Raw genomic sequence first — 20593 nt, 5'->3', positions numbered from 1 at the left:
TCATTACCATGTTAATATGAACTGATGTTTTAAATTTGATTCATTACATGATCCCTGCTAGCATTTCTAAAAGGTTTTTGTGATGTCAGGCAGCACACAAAACAGACTTCAGTGTTGCTGAAATCTGAACCTTGTTCAGACTTCTGTGCCTCCTCAACACTTCAAGTACTAAAAGTTGTCAGTGTTGATAAATGAGAAATGCTTGAGACATTCACGATTAGGAATGTCCAGGGGAAGACTATGCTATGTGGTCATGGCTGAAGCAGTGACTTGAAGGTACAATGCGCACTTTAAGGACAGGTCACCAGGGTAACAAGAAAAGCCCTATGCTGGCAGCTAGTTAGTGTGTAAATGAGCAGCACAGACTTAAAGGCAACACTCAAGAGTTTTATAGCGGCTTGAGACTTCACTTGCCAAATGAAGAGCCTGGGAAAAGTCTTGTGATGTGAGAATTAGCATTGTTTTCGTCATATGCTAAAGGACTTAGAGAAAATAAAAGAGGGGAGGAGTTGTATATACACTCTCTCCCCATGGCGTGTTATTTATGGTACAGTACATGCCGTCCATCCATCTTTTATACCACTTAGGGATGGATACCTTCCACATTTGAACCAATACAGTACCGATACCCAGTACATGGGAATCGATACCGGTACTCCACAGTACCAATTTTGTGTATTTTTGTGTGTGTTTATGTGGTAATAAATGTTAATTTACTATTTTATTTATTTTTTCAATATAATATTTACCGTGCGATATATAAACTTTAACAAATACAGTATATCAAAACAGCCAACAGTTATTAAATCTTCAGCATATCAGTATGTGGAATCAGGGAAGTCAAACAATGCACTAAAATGAGCGATTTCAAGAAACAATACAGGCAGTTAATGTTTATAAAGTACAAGGAAGCAGAATCCTGAACCACTGTGTGCATGCAATGTTGTGTGTAATCACTCTTGCACTTGCTACCAATTCTTTTTTTTTCATGAGAACATTGTTTGTACTCAGTCATTATCCAACTATTAACCCTTTCATCAGTTATTAGTATTACATACTTATTGTTTATGACTGTTGGATAGTTTATTTACAGTGACTGCAAACTGACACGCAATTTTGACCACATTGTTGTACTGCCTTATCATTTTCCTGTGTATCTTGGCAAAGAGTACATTTAAAATATAGGGGGTGATTTAATGTATTGCAATTGATGTGAAACACACGGGGTAGGATTGAATAAGATTTGCTTCTTCCTACTCCTTTTGGACATGTGGAATTTTGAATTGTGACATATCACGTATTCCAATGTAACTTGTATGCATGTTCAAAAGAAATTAAACCGTATAAATAAGGAAAAAATGGTGTCAAAAAATGTTGTCAACAACACTGATTACCGACAATAATTTGTGGGACAATTATCGACGAGCAAAATTTGTTATCGTGACAGGCCTAATGGTACCTTTTGATTTTACCTGAGTCAGTGCCCGGTAGTACAGACGGAATTTGTACCGTTAACAGTACCCATCCCTAATACCGCTTGCCCTCATGAACTGTGGATGAGCAGGAGCCAACCCCAACTGACTTCAGCCGAGAGATGGGGTACACCCACGACCAGTCGCCAATCAATCGCACATATTGACACTCATCAACACTCAAATTCCCACATATGGCCAATTTCAATTAGAATAAGAATTGAGATGTAGGAGAAAGCCGAAGTATCTAAAGGAAATCCACGCAAGCACGGACAGCACATGCAAACTTTGTCGTCCCAAACGCCTTCAAAAAAAGCGCTTCTCAACACAAACCACAACATAACAGCATAAAAATGCACCACTAATGGATTCTAAAGACCGATAAGGTCACAACATGAAATGGATTTGTTGTGCCTGTACACACACTGACTTTACAACAACACAGAAGAAAGGGCAAAAGAAGCCCTTGATATAAATCAAGAATGTCCAATGAGAAGACAAACTGATTGCAACTGATCAGCCACCTTAGCAAAACACAGTTAAAATAGTAGCTATGCATGTGTTTTCTGGTTCATGAGGGAATTAATGTACTGTTAATTAATTAATGTAATGTACCCTTGTTTTACCCACTGAATGTGTGAGCACTACTGTGTTATCTGGAACAAAAAGGCCAATAAAATAATGCAAATAACATAAGATAGTCAACAAGTGTGCATTTGTCATGGGTTTCATCCCCATTGAATAAAACAATGTTATGTCTGTGTTATAGAATTGCGTGTGATAAGACACCAAAAGTGGTTTCAATTGAGAATATCAGGAAGACAAAGATGAAAAAAAGGGTTCAATTATCAAATGTACTACGAGATGGAAAGTCGTAAATTGTTTATTGTCGCATGACAAATATACACCGACTGCTTTACACTCACAAACAAACAGGGAACAAGAGGTGTAGTCTTGTTGGATTTGTTCTCTGTACTACATTGGTAGCTAAGGAAAGCATTGGTGCTATGGCGACAAACGACTTGAGTCAGTAATTAAACTGAACTGACAAACACTGGACTACTTTCTACTGTCTCTTTATGTTGTGCCCGTGTAAGCTGATGTTTTGGCTTTTTGTTGGTATGCCACGAGGTAATAGTGGACAGCGTGCATCTGCAAAGTAGATAGGATCAGTGCTATAGGAGGAAAGCAGGTTTCGCAAGCAGCTGGTGTGTTTAGTACACAACAACCAGAGGATGTCAGCTGGCGGACATCTAAACCATGAAAAAAAACACACTTGCTGCTTCAGCAAACAGAGGTTATGAAAGAATAACTCTTTTTTTTTTTTAATCAATGAATCCATCCACCACTCATGTTCTTCTGCCTATCCTGTTCAAGGGTACTAGTGAGCTGAAGTCTATCCCAGCTGACTTTGTGAGAGAGATGGGGTATACCCTGATCTAAATCACCAGTCTATCAGAGGGTAGACAAACAACCATAATCATATTTCTCCTCTTTGCCATTACTGATAACCCTCTGTGGTGATATCACAGAAAATTCACAAAAGCCAAGACAATGCAAGATGCATTTGTGGAGTTGCAGAGTTGGTTATTCACTGAGCTCACCAAGTGTCACCAGAAATGACGTCTTGTGGGATATGCTGATGTCTAACATGGCGGTTCAAGCTCTACGTATGTGCAACTTTTAAATCATATTGTTCCTAAACAGTACAACCTTTAGGGTTTTAAGAGGTTCCACAGTAGATTATCTTATGAAAAAAGTATGCTCTAACTGCAAGACATATTTCAAATCTACATTATCCCAATTCATTCAAACTTGGCGAATTAGGCCACAAGAACGTTGAACCATCTCTATTACTGGCTGTAACCGTGTTTAAAACTGACAGCAGCCAGTAGAAATAATAATTATAATGACTAGTTTGTGGAACTGCAAAAATCAGAAACATTCACAACATTTTCCAATTTTCCACATGCCTAAAAAGTCACATTTTGATGCTGAAGAAATAACTGAGAGTTGACGAAAAGAGGGGACCCATGGATCACAACCCACAGAACAGAGCTGCAGGTCTGACCGAAACGCAACATCCAGCCAAGTCATGACTCGAGAGGCCTGCATGTATTCCTGTCTACACTGAGTCAGGTTTCACATCCTGGAAAGAAAAATATTAAACAGTGCTCATAAAGGATGGTACAAGGCTGGTATGATGAACCACAGAAAAACCAATAAATTCCACGGTGTGAGTTTGTTTTGGACCACCTCCACCAGTTACTGTACTTCCTATTACAAAAAAACGGTGCAGGTACAACTCTGAGGTCAAGTGGTAATCCAAGACTGCCAAAAATCGTTCAACTAAATGGAGGAACACACCAACCTTGAGGCCTGATCAGGAAGGGTCGGATGACACATGTTGACCCATTTTAGTCAGCGGCACATCGAGGTTGAGCCTGTTACTGCATGTAATCATCTGCCAAACAGCTGGAAGGATACAGCTGTAAGCACAGGAAGCTCATTGTAGTGACTGCACTCCAAGAGGAAGCGAGAGGAGAGCGTCTTTTTCTGTGATGTCTTGTCCAGAATTTTATTACAGGGTTCCAGACTCCCTTTTTTTTACTAGGCGCACAGTGGCCCTAACTTAACATTTTAGGAGAAAATTTAGGGGCGCACACCGGTATCGACTTGCAAAGTAAATATTCACATTTCCTCCCAGTTTCACTGTATTACTGTAGCGCCAATATGTAGAGTTGCCCGAGTCGTTGTGACACGCTGTGGGTGAGTGTGTGGTGAAGCTCGTCACTAGCCGGCTAGTAGCTAGTCGGTGTGGTGTGGCAAGGTGTCAATGCGGCAGTAACGTAGTTCATTCAGCGTAACAATGTTAATAATAATAATAATAACAATGTCACTGTAGTTGGTTAATACGCACATCACAATATATGCAAATGAAGCGTTGTTGCCGCTTTTTGGATTTTTTTAATAGTAAAGCTGCAACAATTATTTGATTAATCGATGGTTAATTGATTACCCAATTAATCGACAACTATGTTGGTAATTGATGAACCATTTTTTTGTATTTAAATATGTAAATATTCTCTCTCAAAAGTGAATATTTTTTAATTTCCTTAGTCATCCATGAAACCAGACCTATTATCTTTTTTTTTTTTTTTAGCCAAAACAAGATATTCACACATGTCAGCTTTGACTTTGGAAAACAGTGATGGGCATTTTTGCCTCTTTTCTGATATGTTGCTGACCCAACCACTAACTGTAGGTGTTTGCCTCATATTAATTTGGTCCATCTATGGCCTAACCGATTACTCCATTAATTGAAACAACACGCTTCAGATTAATCGACTAAGAAAATGATCATCATTGTATTTTTGTGTACATTTATTGTTTTACTGAAGCTATTTCACAAACATTTCGATTTTTTATTATTGAACATTATTTTAACAGAAAATTCAAGCGGCAACCTCGTGTTTCTGCATTTCTGTCAGTTCAAATCTTCTATTTCTGAATAAAGAGGAGGAAATTAAAAAAGTGTTATTTTTTTATCCCATTCATTAAATAATAGAAAAAAATAATCGACTGATTAATCGGTTATTAAAATAATCGTTTCTTGCAGCCCTACCTTGTAGGCAGAATATGTGTTTCTCTTTACGTGCATTAGCTCTGTTAGCTCTGTCTCTCTTAGCTCTGTTTTTATATCTTTAGAACACACAGAAAAGAGAAATAGATAGGTGTTCATGTCTCACATAAGGATTGTGGATGATGGGCAAAATTCCCCCCAAAAAGTGCAGTTTTCCTTTAAGTAACACTTTAAAAAGTATGTTAGCATGTACACCATGAACGTGATAGCCACTTGTAGCTCACCCATGGGCCAAAAACGAGCTAGGTAGTGAGGTAGTGAGAGCCAGGCAAAATGTGTAAACAAAGATGCCAGAAAGTCGAATGAGATTGAAACGTGAGCGATCATACACACTGGCATAGGTAGGCTTAGCCTGTGACGAGCAGTCGTCAATGGACTGCACATTTTACAGACTATTTTTCATTCTTACGCTAATAAGAAACAAAGTGAACGTCAACACAAGTCAACACATACTTTTATCTGGTCACACATGCGCAAGTGCCAACAGGGCAGACAGGTGATTCCGGTGCATGTTTATCAAAATAAAGTGTAGGGAAACATTTGTATGATATTTTCAATTGTTGTCAAACTAAATGTGGTCAATATATGTGTATTTAATGAGTTATATACTGAATGTATCTACAATATATAGCATATATAGCCATTCATACAACATATTACTTATTGTTTTCAAGTAAAAAAAAAACCCTAATTTTTAAGGTGCGGCGGCTTTTATTTTTTATTATTTGTGGCAGTACACCATGATCAATCATTGCATGTAGTGGAAACCCTGCACTTTGGGGAACTATTGTTTTACATCATGTTTTTGCGTTTTACATTTATTTTATTTAAAAGCTCTTGACATTCCAAATACAATGTTAAATACTCTTGAAAAATTTATGTTTATTGTTTTTGATACGGTGTACTTGCATTATTATGCCATATAATATCATTCGATTATAAATTAATGAAAATGTGGTCTCAAAATAATGTTGACAATAATATCGTTTTTCGCAATAATGTGTAGGACAATGATCATCCAGCAAAATTTGTTATCGTGACAGGCCTATTGCTTAGGATTAAACAATAATTGTAGCCAGTGTGTGATGTGCACAAATGTCCTGTTCTGGTAAACTGAAACCACTCATGACCTTAATGCTTGTGTTTCTCCAAAAGGACACAATTTGTTCAGGGTAACCAAACTCAAGTGTACTGTTTGAAGCCCCACTGCTCAAAAGCAGACAATCACTCAACAAGGCAGCTATTTCAAAAAATATATATTTTTTGTTCTTACTGCCTTCATAAATGTCGAGAACACTACAGTACTTCAATTTTTATACGAATAAACATGCATCTATTTTGTATTGTATTTGTATTTGTACTTTATTTATCCCACAGCGGGGAAATTCACTTGTTACAGCAGCAAGCAAGATACGCAAGTAAAGAATACAGTGTAAAGAATACATAGTGACTACAACAAGTTTCAGGTGGTGCAGGTGTTGTAGAGCCTGACAGCGGTCGGTATGTAAGACCTGCGGAACCTCTCCTTCTTAGACCGTGGGTGTAATAGTCTGCTGCTGAAGGAGCTGCTAAGGGAACCCACAGTGTCATGTAGCGGGTGAGAGGTGTTGTCCATGATGGATGTCAGCTTAGCCAACATCCTTCTCTCCCCCACTTCCTCCACGGAGTCCAGAGGATCGTCCAGGACAGAGCTCGCTCTCCTGATCAGTCTATTGATCCTGCTCCTGTCCCTGTCTGTGCTGCCCCCTCTCCAGCAGCCCACAGCATAGAAGATGGCTGAGGCCACCACAGAGTCATAAAAGGTTGCCGTTGAGTTGATAAATTCACCCTCTCCTATACGTTATCAACCCTCCTTTGAAAATATAACGGCATTTCATTTTTGTCATCCATCCTTCCTCTGCCTTCTATCCCCTGTCATCACCTGCCACCATGTCTGTAGTTTTACATGTCAATCTAATTAAGACTTCCATCTTGACACAGACTAATGTGGCCTATAAAAAAAGACTGTGGGGTTGTGAAAACAAATACCTTTTACCTTATATTTTTTTGTTTTTAAATAACATTTTTTTTCCCCCAAAAAAACAATGGATTAAAGTAGCACTGCTTTGAATGATGTCAAACAAATTTTTCATACACTTCCCCTCTAAAGTGACCTGATAATGTCCTCTTTATGACATCTATAAAAACACATTCGTCTGCATACTGTACATACACAATTGGTTGACAACTTTGGCTTGCCAGTGTACAACAGATTGTTGTGCCCAGGCCAGGTCCCTCAGCTTCCATGTGTTTTCATTCACACCCGCTGTGACTGGCTAGAGGCAAACTACTGCTGTACACCAAATTGCAAACCCTGAAAGCTTCTTCCAGTACACTTCCATGAGCCATAAGAAGAAGAATGCTGCTTGGAGGAGTTGCCATACTGTGAATGTGAACTATTGTGGTTTATAAACAGGATGCAATAAGAGACCAGCGGCTACCTGAAATATTTAAGCTTTGCGGATATCAATTGCTTCAGAAATCCATCTCCCATAGGAAACATGAGGATGAAACATTTTCCATTACTGCACAGTATGTGTGAGGTTCCGACAGAACTGCTTTCCACTAGTCAGCCAGCCAGCCAGCCAGCCAGCCATTAAAAGACTGTGGTCTTTCCTCCACCTTTATACTGGTCTTAAAGCACGGCCAGTCAACAGAGAAGCCCACCTGTCAACCTCTCATTCCTGAGCCAGACTTCCGACCAGCCAGCCAGACCAAAGCGCAGTATGGCAGCATCGTAACGCGACTAAAAACACACGCACACACAGCACTTTCAACTTTACAGTGGGGAGGAAGCCAGGTCGGTAATCGGATGTTCCTTGCTTGCTTTATAATGTCTTCTGGAGTACATCCAAGACGTCTACTAACGGCACACTCTAGTGCTATATTGTGTGCATAAATGAGCCACTAGCCAAAAACACTTACTAATAAAGTAGGAAAAAAAAAAGTTTTTTTTTTTTATTTTTCATGCTGGTAGTTTATACTTTGAATTAATCAAATATTGTAACTAGTGATTAAAAGAAAACAGGAAGAAATCTAGCAGAAATGTGACAGAAAACAGCCAGTGAACTGCTCCACATCTTATTTTTCAAACGATTATCTGTAATCTGACATCAGACAGCCAATCAGGTTTAATCTTGACTGCCAACACATTAATCTCATCAGGGGATTATGACAGTTAGCCAGTCTGCGCCTCCACACAGCAGGTCATTGTGTGCTTCGCTTGCTAGGAGAGTTGAAATGGTTTAATAAACAAGTGAATGAATATCTTGACCTTTTTGCTTACATTTGGGCATATAGATCCCGTTCCTGATTCTATTTTTAAAGTTGTTGGCTTTTATTCCGTCAGGAGCTCATGCTTTTTTGTAAATGCTGTTTCCACATCATTTCATTTCCTCTCCTGTTTTTTTTCCCCCTAGTTTCCTCAAAACGTCCTCTAGTTTCCCTTGATTTCTCTGAGCACTTGGACAGGCCAGGCTCTGGTTTGTTTTATCAGGCATAATATCTGAAAAAAATCATGTAAAAATATCTGCTAAAAGCCATAAAATGCACTAAAATTCTATGTCTATGCAAACTTAACGCTTCACACAATAACAACAGACCAACAAACATAAAATTAACCAACCAACAGGGAGTCTGTTTCTTGGTTGCCAGTTAAAAAAAGGCCCTGTGGTTTAAACCAGTAACTTTCCATTGAACCATCTGAGATGTCCAAGGGTTATTCATAAAAAGTTAAGCCACCCTTCTCTCTTAAATATGGATGTCCAGCTCTGTCTGTCCATCTGGGAATGCAAAATGACTCAGCTGGCTAATCCTTCCAGCCACATCGCACATTTCATCCCAAAGATGTGGTGGAGGTCAGCGTGAGTAAGTAATTCTGTCAAATCACATCTGTCTCCTCGTTTACACCACTTCACAATCGTAAGCAAAGTGTTATCTTATTATCTTCAGTTGCATTTTAATGTCACTGACCAAGCAAACCACAGAGTCCGGTAGAAGTAGTGGTATCACCCCGGGGATGTGAAGCACTCCCTCCTCTTGCTCACACGCCCACATATAGGAGGAAGGATGCTTCTGTTTGCTTTTTTGGGGTTACAGTATTCCAGCTCGTCAGGGCCAACAACGCCCTTTAATAATAACGTATTTCTCAAAAACTGTTGAACTAAATTAAGATTTTAGTACATTCTTGATTTGAATGGCATACCTTATTCAAATTGAGGTCAAGTTTGACTAAGAATGTACACTCACAGGACACTCCATTACATGTCTACCTTTTTCTAAATAAATAGTGGCCAGTTTTGACCGACACTATTTCAAAACTATTGATGTTTGTTGTTGTTATTTGTTCATCCATCTAAATTAGATGACCAAAACATCTCTCAGTATGATGCAGTTCTATATCGCTGCAATTATTTGTTGTTTTTTTTTAATAACTAGGGCTACCATTGTTGATTGGTAAAAGATAACCTAATAGTTTTCTGAAACAAAAGAAAACTGAACTATTTCTCAAATAAGTACTGGTAACGGTCAAAGAAACAGCAGTTGAATTTAACGTTGTGTTCATTTGAGGTCAAAAGAGTGAAGATAAGACGGTGTAGTTTCCAGTTTTACTCCGCCCTGCTCCCAGCAATCCCTGCCAGCCTCTTCGTTTGATACTGGGTGTGACTCCCAAAAATGGTCAAGATACAACTCGCCGGTCTAACTATTCTATTCGGCAGCTGAAAGAGCACAAGTGTTGTGACATAAACACGGTAATGGAGGTGGAGGAGACAGAAGCGGCAGAGAAGCGAGCTGCCCCGGCTTGCCCTGCCTCCGTAGACCTGTCTATTGTTCCGCCGCTGTCACAACCATTGAGGTGCGCCGCGGATTAGCTTTAGCATTTTAGCCAAGTGCCTACTAGCGTTAGCCACTGGTCTTTTACACATGCTTAAAAAGGTACCACTGCACCTTTCTTTCCTCTTCATTTCTCCAAAGTCGCCGAGTTGGAAACACAAAGCAAACAATGCGAACACTTAAAAAGTCAACGTACCCAGAGCTCCGTTCCCCAACTCATCTTGGCTCGCCCCTTCTGAGTTCTCCGGGATTGGACGCAGTTTTTCCCGACACGGGCTCTTCTCAAACTGCCTCGGAGCACTTGGAGTCGGCTTGGGGTGGGAGGATCGATCCCAATAGAGTTAGTATCGTTAAGACTGGTATCAGTATTAGATCGATACTACCGTGATGACGGTATAACAGGGATCTCCGAAATGCGGCCCGGAGGACGTTTCCTTTTTCGTTTTAATTTTTTTGTTAATTATTTAGCAGAAAGGGAACAAAGCACAGCGCAGATTGGAAAATAAGCATATTAAAGCATTTATTACAATGTCAGAAATATTTATATACTGTACATGTATTTTTTATTACTCAGGTTTATTTGTTATCAGTAACCGCCGCAAACAGGGAACGACCACTGACTTTATTTTGCTCATTCTAATGTAATGAAAGAAAATTCATTTTTGTATATATATACAGTATATATATTGTTTCATTGTCTGATATTGTTTATTTATACATTGTTGAATTGTTCACAAAAATATATTTCTTTAGTTTAGAAAAACATATATTTTTTGCTACGATCCTTGTCCTGTTTTGTATTCTGATTATTATGATGATCAAAAAAATTGAAGGCGACATCAAAGGACATGAAAGGATCTTGAACATTTTCACCTGTGAAGTATCAGCAGCGGTATCGGAATTGGCAATACTGGCCTTGTACTTCCTTGGTATCGGATCGATTTCGACATTTGCAGTATCGCCCACCCATACTGTTTGCGTCTCACACTCCTCCTCCTGCTCCTGCTCTCCGCCCTAAACCAGGAGCCCTAAATCGTCATTTGTATGGAGACCAACATGAGAATGTCATCCTAAATCACTGGCTTTCTTTATTTAATTTATACACTTGTTTTTTTCATATATGTATGTATGGATATATGTCATTCTCATGAATTACTCAATAATTTATACAATTACACACAAATGCACAAGCTCAAACATGACACGCTCAAAAGCACAGTGGCCAGGAGTCGGTATAAAATAAATGTATTTATGTAGATATTTAGATGTAGATAAATGTAAATTGTCAATAAATACTAGGTGAGTTTACAAACGTTGCAAATAAATACAATTTACAACTGGGGGATTGGGGTTGGATGAGTATGAGTACAATAGTATCATTTGTAAATAAGTAGCGTTCTCTCGTGGCTAACTTCCATATTGCAGTTGGAGTCATCGGGACGATGACGGTTGCGTCTTCCTGTCCTGTAGGTGGCAGTAGTACCAGTAATCGGCCAACACATAAACATAAAGAAGAAAAGGATCCTTCAAGAAACTAGTCGGTGATGATTTTGCAGTCGTTTTTGTCTTTATCGTCCTGTTTTTATCTTCGATACAGCCGACACTGACAGACATGTACACATTTATTGCTAGGTAAGGTATCTGAAGTGTAAGGTATCTGCGCTGGAGTATTTGAAGGTACTCAAGGTACTTGACCTTTGACATACATTTCACTCTCTAGTGTGTAAACGAGTGAATAAATGGTAATGCAATATCGACTTTCTACTTCAGTGTATGTCTCCACTGATAAAATACCACTCTGTGTGTAACTGCTCATTGTTGTAGCAATACCATTTCCGAAATAGGCAGTCACTTGAGTGAAACTCAATAGTGTTTTTTACCTCAATAACCCAAAATTTAGCTTTTAAAATCAGGGCACACTTTTTTGTTTTTTTTGTAATCGCCTGTGCGTGTTGGACATGCAGAATTTATGTTTCTCTTAGTTCTCTCATGCAGCCCTAGACCATGACTCTACCACCGTCATGCTTGCCCCAATTATCTTAGTACAGTAATCCGTCGAACATCGCGGATAATTGGTTCCAGACCGGACCGTGATAAGTAAATTTCCGCAAAGCAGGATTCCTTATTTATTAATTGAAGTGTGTTCGTAGTTAGCATACAAAGTGAGTTTTGTAGGAGAAAACCTGGTTCCCACCTTCTAAATGCGTTTTTGAACATTATTTGAGCCCTCTAGACATGAAATAACACATCTATAGTCACCTTTACGCTAGTATTAGTAGACATAATCGAAGAAAATAAGCCATTTAAGACATAAATAAGACTTCTGCTCATGTGTGTTGCAATAAATGTGTACCGGATGTGTGAAGGACAGGAAGTGATGTTGGCGGTTTAGAGTTGAGTTTTAGCTTGGAGTTTATTATGGCCGGAACAGTATTATTATGATTATTATGTCATTATTGTGCCTGTTGTGAAAGAATTCAAAACTGCAATAAAAGCCTGTTGTTCCGACTTTGCATCCTCTGGATGCCTTATATTTGTATTTTAATTACTTTAGCCATTTTTAAGTTTCAAAATAAAAAAAATATGTGAAATTATGCATATTTTATGACTAATAATAGGCCGTAGGCAACAACGAAATAGCATGATTTGTTAAATAGTTTATTTTTGGAAAAACAGCGATAGAGTGAAGCAGCGAAATTCATACGCGATGTGGCAAGCGATGGCTGTACTAGTCACTAGTACTCTGCCCCTTCTGACGCCGTTCGAGGTACAGTCGGCCGTCGTTTATCAGGGTTAATTGCTTCCAGACGCGACTGCGATAAGTGAGTTTAAGTAGCATTCAATATTAATGAACACAATATTTCCATATTTAGAGCATAGAAAACCTGATTATGACCTTCTACATACGATTTGTACCATTATTAGAGCTCCCTAGACATGAAATAACACCCCTATAGTCAACTTTACACTCATATTACCCAATATAGAAGATATAATCAGAGAAGATAAGCAATGTAAGTCAAAAATAAGACTCATGCTTGTGGCTTCCAATAAATGTCTTCCGGACATGTGGACGGGAAATAACAGGAAGTCGGGGATTCAGAGTTGAGTCTTAGCTGGAGTACGGCCACAGCAGTAGCCCATGTTTTTGGTATGATGAGGATGATGACTATTGTTATGTTATTATTGAGCCTGTTGCGAGATAAATATTTATAAAATAATACAAGCCTGTTGTTGGCGATCAAGTTTGGTGCGTGTTACTAGTGACACCTAGTGGTCCATGTGGACTACAGTTCATCAACATCCTTTAATCAAACTGTACTTTTATTTCATTTAGAACATATTTATGATTGAAAATGCTTAATTTAGGCCAGGGACATGTAACATTTGCTTAAATATGCATTTTTTGGACTAATAATGGGCCATAGTCAACCACAAAACAGTGATCATTAATGAATAATTTTTTGAAAAACCGCGATAGAGGGAGAGGGAGCAATGTTCGAACCGCGATGGAGCGAGGGACGACTGTACTCACTTATGTTGCAGCTATTTAGACAATAATGGCTGTGTGGAGTAATTTGGAGTGGATAGTAAATCTATACTGCTATAAAAGCTGTACACTGACTACTCTAAAGTATGTTTTCTGTTTTCGTTCTCTGGTGGTTTAAGGCAGGTTAATTTTACTCTTTCTTTTAGTTAGAAAGCAGAGCAAATCCCAGAGAGAAATGAACGATGATTGTTCTACTAAACCGAAGCACTTACTGTATGTACTTTAGCCTCTAGTATGGACGGCTTGAAGAAACTCACGATTAATTAACATTTTGGTTTCTGTGTCCAAAGGAACGCGTATAGTGGAAGAAGAGTGTGCACATTTTTGCCATTGTGGATTCTGAGAAGCACGACAGAGGAAGGGCGATATAGGTGAGTAGCATCCACGTGCTTTCCAGCGGCCTCACAATAGAGCCCGAGCAGCAATCAACAATAATAAGTTACCATTAGGTAATCATTGGATAGATGTTGGTGTGTTTGCTATTTATGTTAAAAAATGAAAACAATATGCCAAGTTTCGTCCAAGCACCACATGGTACAATTTGTTAATCAAGCACTGCATTTTAGTTTTATTCTTTGCAGTTCCTTTCTTAATTGTTTGGAAAATGTGCTTTGCGTATAATGTATGAATCTCCCGCACAGGATGATGGAGCAGCATCAGCAGTGTTTTGTCCGGCATACGAGCTGTACAGCCAATATGAGGACAGCTCTGCGTAGCGCCTTCCCGGTGTTAGACCTTCCCCTGCAGCCCATCCACCAGCATGTTTATGAGGCAAACCTTCACAATAGCAACACCTGCCGCAACAAGTGAGGGACTTGTGTTTAAACCGGTTGAATTCACATCATGAGCTTCATTCTGTGAATATTGAAACCCTCTCAGGTTTATGGAGTTAAGTGAGAAGGTCACTAAAGGAGGTGGGGAAAATGCGATTGCCAGACACACACAGAGGAACAAGAAGTTGTTGGTGAAAGACCGATTGCGCCTACTTTTGGATGATGAAGACTTCCTAGAGCTGTCACACTTCGCAGGTCTGGGTCTTCCTTATGGTGATATCCCATCAGCCGGATGCCTCACAGGTCAGAAACCACTAAATAGAGGAATATTTTTGGTATGAACTATAGAAAGTGTGATACAATCGGGTCACACTGCAACATTGCCTCATGAGTTCATTACTCTCGTGATACACTGCACCAACTTGATCCGTTTGAATGTGCAGGTGTTGGCAAGATCAATGGCCTGTGGTGTGTATTCATTGCCAATGATGCCACAGTGAAGGGGGGCACAGCTTATCCAATCACAGTTAAGAAGCAGCTGCGAGCACAAGAGGTGGCGATTCAGAATCGTTTGCCCTGTGTCTACCTCATCGACTCTGGAGGAGCTTTTCTACCCTTGCAGGTTAATACTCGCAACACTGTTTTTCATGTTTTGAAGGACAGAAAGTCGGGTCTCATTCTTGATATGTCCAAACATCCACAGTCGGAGATCTTTCCTGACAAGAACCAGGGAGGAAGGACATTTTATAATGAAGCCATCATGTCTGCAATGAAGATCCCACAGGTAAGAACTGATTAAATATACAGGATATAGTGTGTATATGTACAATATATTCCAGATTCAGCATAAAAAAAATGTATTTTCTTTTTATTCTTCAAAAATATAGGGCTGTTTTTTTCTATAGAAAACACATCTCACTCACCCTAAGTCGGTAATAATTAATAAATGCATTACGGTAATGCATAAATGTACAACATAACAATACAACATACAGAAGAGCATACATATACAAAGTAACAATGGCCTCAAAACTTGCAGCAATGTGAACACAAGTCAATGCTAGTACAGGAATCTCTTGCCACTTCACAGTTTGAATTCCACAGCTTCACTCTCACGGTTTTTGAAAAAAATATGTTACATTTATAACATTTTTTAAGTCGTGCAGTTTTGAGGTTGAATATGGCCCATCGTTAGTGAAAAAAGGTACGAGAATTTCAGCAAGTACGATACTTTATTTACAAATGGAATATTTTCATAGTTGGAGCACAGAAAACCTGTTTGCAAGCTTCTAAATACAGTTTTTAACATTATTAGAGCCCCCGAGACATGAAATAGCACCCTTATAGTCACCTTTACACTCACATTACCAATATAGTAGACATAATAACAGAAAATAACACATAATATAGACTCAAACATGTTAGCATTGGGAATATTCCTTATTTCTATTTCTTACTGAATATTTCCTGCGGTGACTATTGTCTCATCAATATAACATTACTTACACCTACATGATACTACATATTGAAGGTGTATCTCAATGCATTTTTCTGACTGTCTTATGTTTGTATTTCAGTTCATTTTGTCATTTTTATGCTTGAAAATGCTTAATTTAGCCCATGAGTCTTATTTATGTCGTAACTGGCTTACTTACTCTACTATCCCTCCTATATTCGGTAATATGAGTGTAAAAGTGACTATAGGGGTGTTATTTCATGTGTAGAGGGCTCTAATAATGTTAAAACTGAATTTAGAAGTTTGTGAACAGGTTTTCTATGCTCTATGAAAATATTTGATTCATAAATAAGGAATCCTACTTAGCAGAAATTCACTTATCACGGTCGCGTCTGGAACCAATTAACCACGATAAACGAGGGATTACTGTATATGATCAGAAATTGTTATTGTAATTACAACAAGCTAGCAGTGTGGTGTACGTAGACGCGGCTTGAAGAAACAGCGTTCCGCCAACAGCTGCAAGCCGCTTTAGAGGGAGCTGGAGGCACAAACACAGTAGACCGTGCATTCGATTCCATTTGTTCTATCGTTCAGCTTTCGTTACTAGAGGTGAGCACCTGTACTTTTTATATTAAAAGGTGACATATCTAAATTATTGCATAACATATTTACTCAGTGATGTCTAAAAATCATGCAGTGTCCAAATTACATATTTTGATGGGTGCAAAGTTTTATTTGCCACAATTTTGAATGAACTTACAGTTAACTGTGTACATGTTTTTTATGACGCGGCGGTGATTGAACACTGCACAAAAATAGGCAGGTTGTGAGTGCAACTTTGATTAACTTGTCAGGTTTTTAGTCAGCAGGTTCAGAGAATGTTATATAGAATACATACACACACACACACACACACACACACACACACACCCACACACACACACACACACATTTGTCAGTAACAGTAAATGATGCACTCTGACCTCTAAGATAATGTCACAGTCCTTGTGATTAAAGGTGTCGGTGGTGTGCGGTTCATGCACAGCGGGTGGAGCCTACATCCCCACCATGGCAGAAGAGACAGTGATGGTGCACAGGATAGGGACCATGTTCTTGGGAGGACCGCCACTGGTTAAGGCTGCCACAGGAGAGGAAGTCACACCAGAAAACCTTGGAGGAGCTAGGCTTCATGCCGAGTAAGTGCACCAATCAACAAACAAGTGGATCAAATGAAACCTAGATGTGAAAAAAACAGAAGCAATATAATACAGTATATACATGGTAACTAAAGTACTTAAAAAATGATAAACATAATTAAGTTGTACCAATGTGGTGTTTCAGGGTGAGTGGGTGTGTGGATCATTTTGCCTGGGAAGAGAAAGACGCTTTTGAGTGTGCCCGGAACATCATATCAACACTCAACTTCACACTCCCTGAGGAGGAGGAGGATGAAGAGAAGATGAGGAGGAGGAAAGATGAGGAGAAGCCTCTGTTTAGTTCAGAGGAGCTGCTGGGTCTTGCCCCCAGAAGTTACACTTACAGTCTGGATGTTAAAATGGTACATAATGCATACTTATTCATCTCACCCAAAATAATACATTCAATATGTACCACAAAACACACACACACACCCTTTCACAGGAGAACGGATGTTGTTTTGGGGAATTATGATGGTTGTCTCCGTGTGTCCAGGTTATTAGTCGACTGACAGACGGAAGTCGCTTCCAGGAGTTTAAAGCCTGTTTTGGAACCACACTCATCACTGGGTTTGCAAAGATACATGGGTATAAATACAGCGCACACACACACACACACACACACACACACACTTGCAAACACTCAAGAAAACTATTACAAGCGTTATTTGCTCAGAGGAAGCCTGTGTGACTGTTTAAACCGGATTTGATTATTATTATTTTAATACTGCTATTTTAAACCACTTTCATAAGTTGTAAATTGTATTTTTACAATTCTAACCAAAGCCGTCACAGCATACTGTTACACCATACACAGACTTCAGCTCTGCTTCGGGTGTTTGTCAGGGTCTTTGTGAGTTCACATTGTGAATTACTCAATTTACTCACTATTTTCTGCTGTATGAAGTCCCAATCCAAACATTCTATTGGATATTTTTTAGTGTTTCCCATAGATTTGTGGCGGCTTGCCACAAACGGATTTGCCACGACGTTATAGCGCACCTGGTCTTCCAGAGAATAAGAAGACGGGCGGGGGAGGGATCAGTATTGCCAAATTATCGACTTTATCACTGTATTTAGTGAGTAAGCCGACCCTTGTAGATTAGGGGTGTCCAAAGTGCGGCACACGGACCAATTTTGGCCCACGGCTCATTTTTTAATGGCCCTCAGCAAATTCTAAAAAAAACCTTTACATCCTTCAGTTTTTTTGGTATGCGGCCTTCGGTTTGAACCCCTTTGCTCTAATACTCTTTCTCATCAAGAGACGTTTGAAGACTGACATGGAAGTACGTATTGCTCTTCTCAACGAGCAGCAAGTGCTGCTGTGGGCCCCTCTTCTGTCTAAAAGCACTCCCAGGTGGCTCTGTTTTGCTTAGGGGAGGAAAAAAAGACAAAAAGAAGCGACAGAAGAAAGTTGATTTGTCGTTCTAAATGTAATTGTTTTTGCTGTTCCTGTTTTTTTACTCACTTTTTGCAAATGTGTCATGGCCAATTATGCAAATTCGATGATTACGTTACCCCCCGCGCAACGTTCCACCATCACAAATAGATTGCATTTATGTGGGGAAACATTAATTTTGCGGTTCATCTTGAGCATGTTGCTGTCACATATTTACTGTATATACACTAGATAGTGGAAACTGTTTTTATGGTAGCAATATTTAAGGCATGTACCACTCAGCAGTAATGTAATGTACAAGGCCAAAAATGAATGAGACTTTCTACATGTAGTGTGTGTGTGAGTGTATGTACTGTCGTGTGTTTATGTGTTACTTCCTGTGCTTCCAGTCACCTTGTAGGAATAGTAGCCAACAATGGACAGCTGTCATATCAGTCTGCTCTGAAGGGAAGCCACTTTGTCCAGCTGTGTGACCAGAGAGATGTCCCACTCCTCTTCCTCCAGAACACTGCACCATCAGCAACATTAACCCTCTCCTCAACACAGGTACACACGCTCATACTGTACTTTGTGTTCATTACATGGCAGTGCTAGACGGCATGCACCTGTTTAGTTCTCCTTTCACAGAAAACTGTTTAGATTTTGTAATAATGCAAAACTGTGCGTGTACTTAACTGCGGTTAGATTCCATCACCTTGCTTTACAATTATTACCTCATAGCCACACTTCATTCATCATTCAGGTCAAATGATGTCAGTGTTAATATTTCAGTTTAATGAAATGTAAAAATGGTTTATGTTTTTTTAAATGTGCATCAGTAGGAGGTACATGGCTTCAAGTCACATGTCTGAAGGAGTACGCGACTGTAAAAGGTTTGGGAACAACTGGTTTATCCCAAGTCAAGGCATTTATTTAAATGAGAAAAATCTGACGACACACTACCGAACAAGCATGCCATGACTTATTCTTTTGCATGAATGTGAGCGGGTGGATACACAGGTTAGTTATGTACTTTCCGTCATCTAGTGGCAGAGCATTTAATTGTTATACCTGTCCCTATATGTTGCCGTCATAGATAAATGAGCAAAGATACATTATTTGTAGTAAATAACTGATAATTAAGTGAACTTGGTACATCTGACTTATCATGGCACACTAATCTACCGTGGCATAGTGGTTGGGAATAACTGGCGTGTAGGGAGAAAGGCTTCTGCTTAATGCCTAAGTGGAAACATCAATACAGCAATGACATTGGCTATGTGATATAAGACAACATATAGAGTATCTACTGTATATCGCTGCTCGGCTTGGTTCACTGGCTCACACTTTGGAAACCCATTCATATGATTATTGCTCCAGATTATGTGGTTCTCCTTTTTTTTAGGCAGAAATGAACAGCAACTGCCTGAAAGCTCAGGGTTCAATGATGTCAGCAGTGGCCTGCGCCTCTGTACCCAAAATCACTGTGGTGATAGGAGGTTGTCACGGCGCTGACAGCTATGCAATGGTAAAACACCCCTGCAGTATTCCGTAGCTCTTCAGTGACCTGTACTGTAGTGTTTTTATTATACTGTTAGTATTTTTTTCATCCTGGTAGTGTTGCGAGTGTAAACACAAGCCGAATTACTGCTGACCACATTATATTCAAGTCCATGTTTGAGGAATCTTGTGCTTTATAGATGTCCTTGATTAGTTATTGGGGAATTTAACAATTATTTACAGTAACTACACTTAATCTAATGGTTCACTCGGCTGTGTTTGACCAGCGACCAGTCCTGGGTCAGCAGGGATAGGCTCCAGTTCTCCGTGACAGGGCAGGCGGTATAGAAAGTGGATGCATGAATTTTGTGTGATACTGTATATTTAAGGACAACTACCCAGTACTCATTTTTGTTCATATTTTCATGTCAGTTGCATTCATTTCTTTTTGGTTGTCTCTAGTGTGGAAGGTCTTTTGACCCCAACTTCCTGTTCCTGTGGCCCAATGCCAGAGTGTCCCTGACAGCTGTCGGTCACATTGGCCATCTGCTTCACTCTGACAATGAGCAAGAGGAGGAGCGAAAAAACACGGAGAACGATCTCAACAGGATGTTAGAGGAGGAGAGTTCGGCTTTTTTTTCCTCGGGACGGCTCTGGGATGATGGAGTTATTCTGCCTCAAGACACTCGGAGGGTAAGATGTCCTAAAAGTTTTGTCCTATAAGTTTACCCTTTTTTTGGCTTTATTCAA

The 20593-nt window shown here is 39.4% G+C and overlaps 2 protein-coding genes across 10 annotated transcripts in view; one reads left to right on the top strand and one right to left on the bottom strand.

Annotated features, from left to right (window-relative positions):
- fnbp1l (formin binding protein 1-like) overlaps positions 1-10296 on the bottom strand; it is a 46179-nt gene extending 35883 nt beyond the window's left edge. For 6 of the 7 annotated variants that reach the window (XM_054790209.1, XM_054790210.1, XM_054790206.1 and 3 more), the window contains exon 1: positions 10184-10296. In XM_054790209.1, the coding sequence (XP_054646184.1) occupies positions 10184-10207 (24 nt within the window). In that variant the 5' untranslated portion in view covers positions 10208-10296. Of the gene's footprint in view, positions 1-3843; positions 3962-10183 lie in introns of all 7 variants that reach the window. The other variant, XM_054790213.1, reaches the window with a different exon arrangement.
- Positions 1-20593, top strand: part of si:ch211-198n5.11 (methylcrotonoyl-coenzyme A carboxylase 2) — a 42776-nt gene that overhangs the window by 17017 nt on the left and 5166 nt on the right. The window contains exons 1-12 of one of the 3 annotated variants that reach the window (XM_054790214.1): positions 11510-11619; positions 13828-13908; positions 14179-14343; positions 14417-14613; positions 14754-14932; positions 15014-15094; positions 16787-16965; positions 17111-17327; positions 17462-17553; positions 18754-18910; positions 19749-19871; positions 20306-20536. In XM_054790214.1, the coding sequence (XP_054646189.1) occupies positions 11600-11619; positions 13828-13908; positions 14179-14343; positions 14417-14613; positions 14754-14932; positions 15014-15094; positions 16787-16965; positions 17111-17327; positions 17462-17553; positions 18754-18910; positions 19749-19871; positions 20306-20536 (1722 nt within the window). In that variant the 5' untranslated portion in view covers positions 11510-11599. Of the gene's footprint in view, positions 1-11509; positions 11674-13827; positions 13909-14178; positions 14344-14416; positions 14614-14753; positions 14933-15013; positions 15095-16786; positions 16966-17110; positions 17328-17461; positions 17554-18753; positions 18911-19748; positions 19872-20305; positions 20537-20593 lie in introns of those variants that run through there. The other 2 variants (XM_054790215.1, XM_054790216.1) reach the window with 2 other exon arrangements.

The sequence above is a fragment of the Dunckerocampus dactyliophorus genome, chromosome 10 (assembly GCF_027744805.1).
Source record: "Dunckerocampus dactyliophorus isolate RoL2022-P2 chromosome 10, RoL_Ddac_1.1, whole genome shotgun sequence".
NCBI classification, from domain to species: Eukaryota; Metazoa; Chordata; class Actinopteri; order Syngnathiformes; family Syngnathidae; genus Dunckerocampus; species Dunckerocampus dactyliophorus.
Note: the sequence above shows the minus strand (reverse complement) of the source record. Positions and strands in the feature narration are given on the sequence as shown.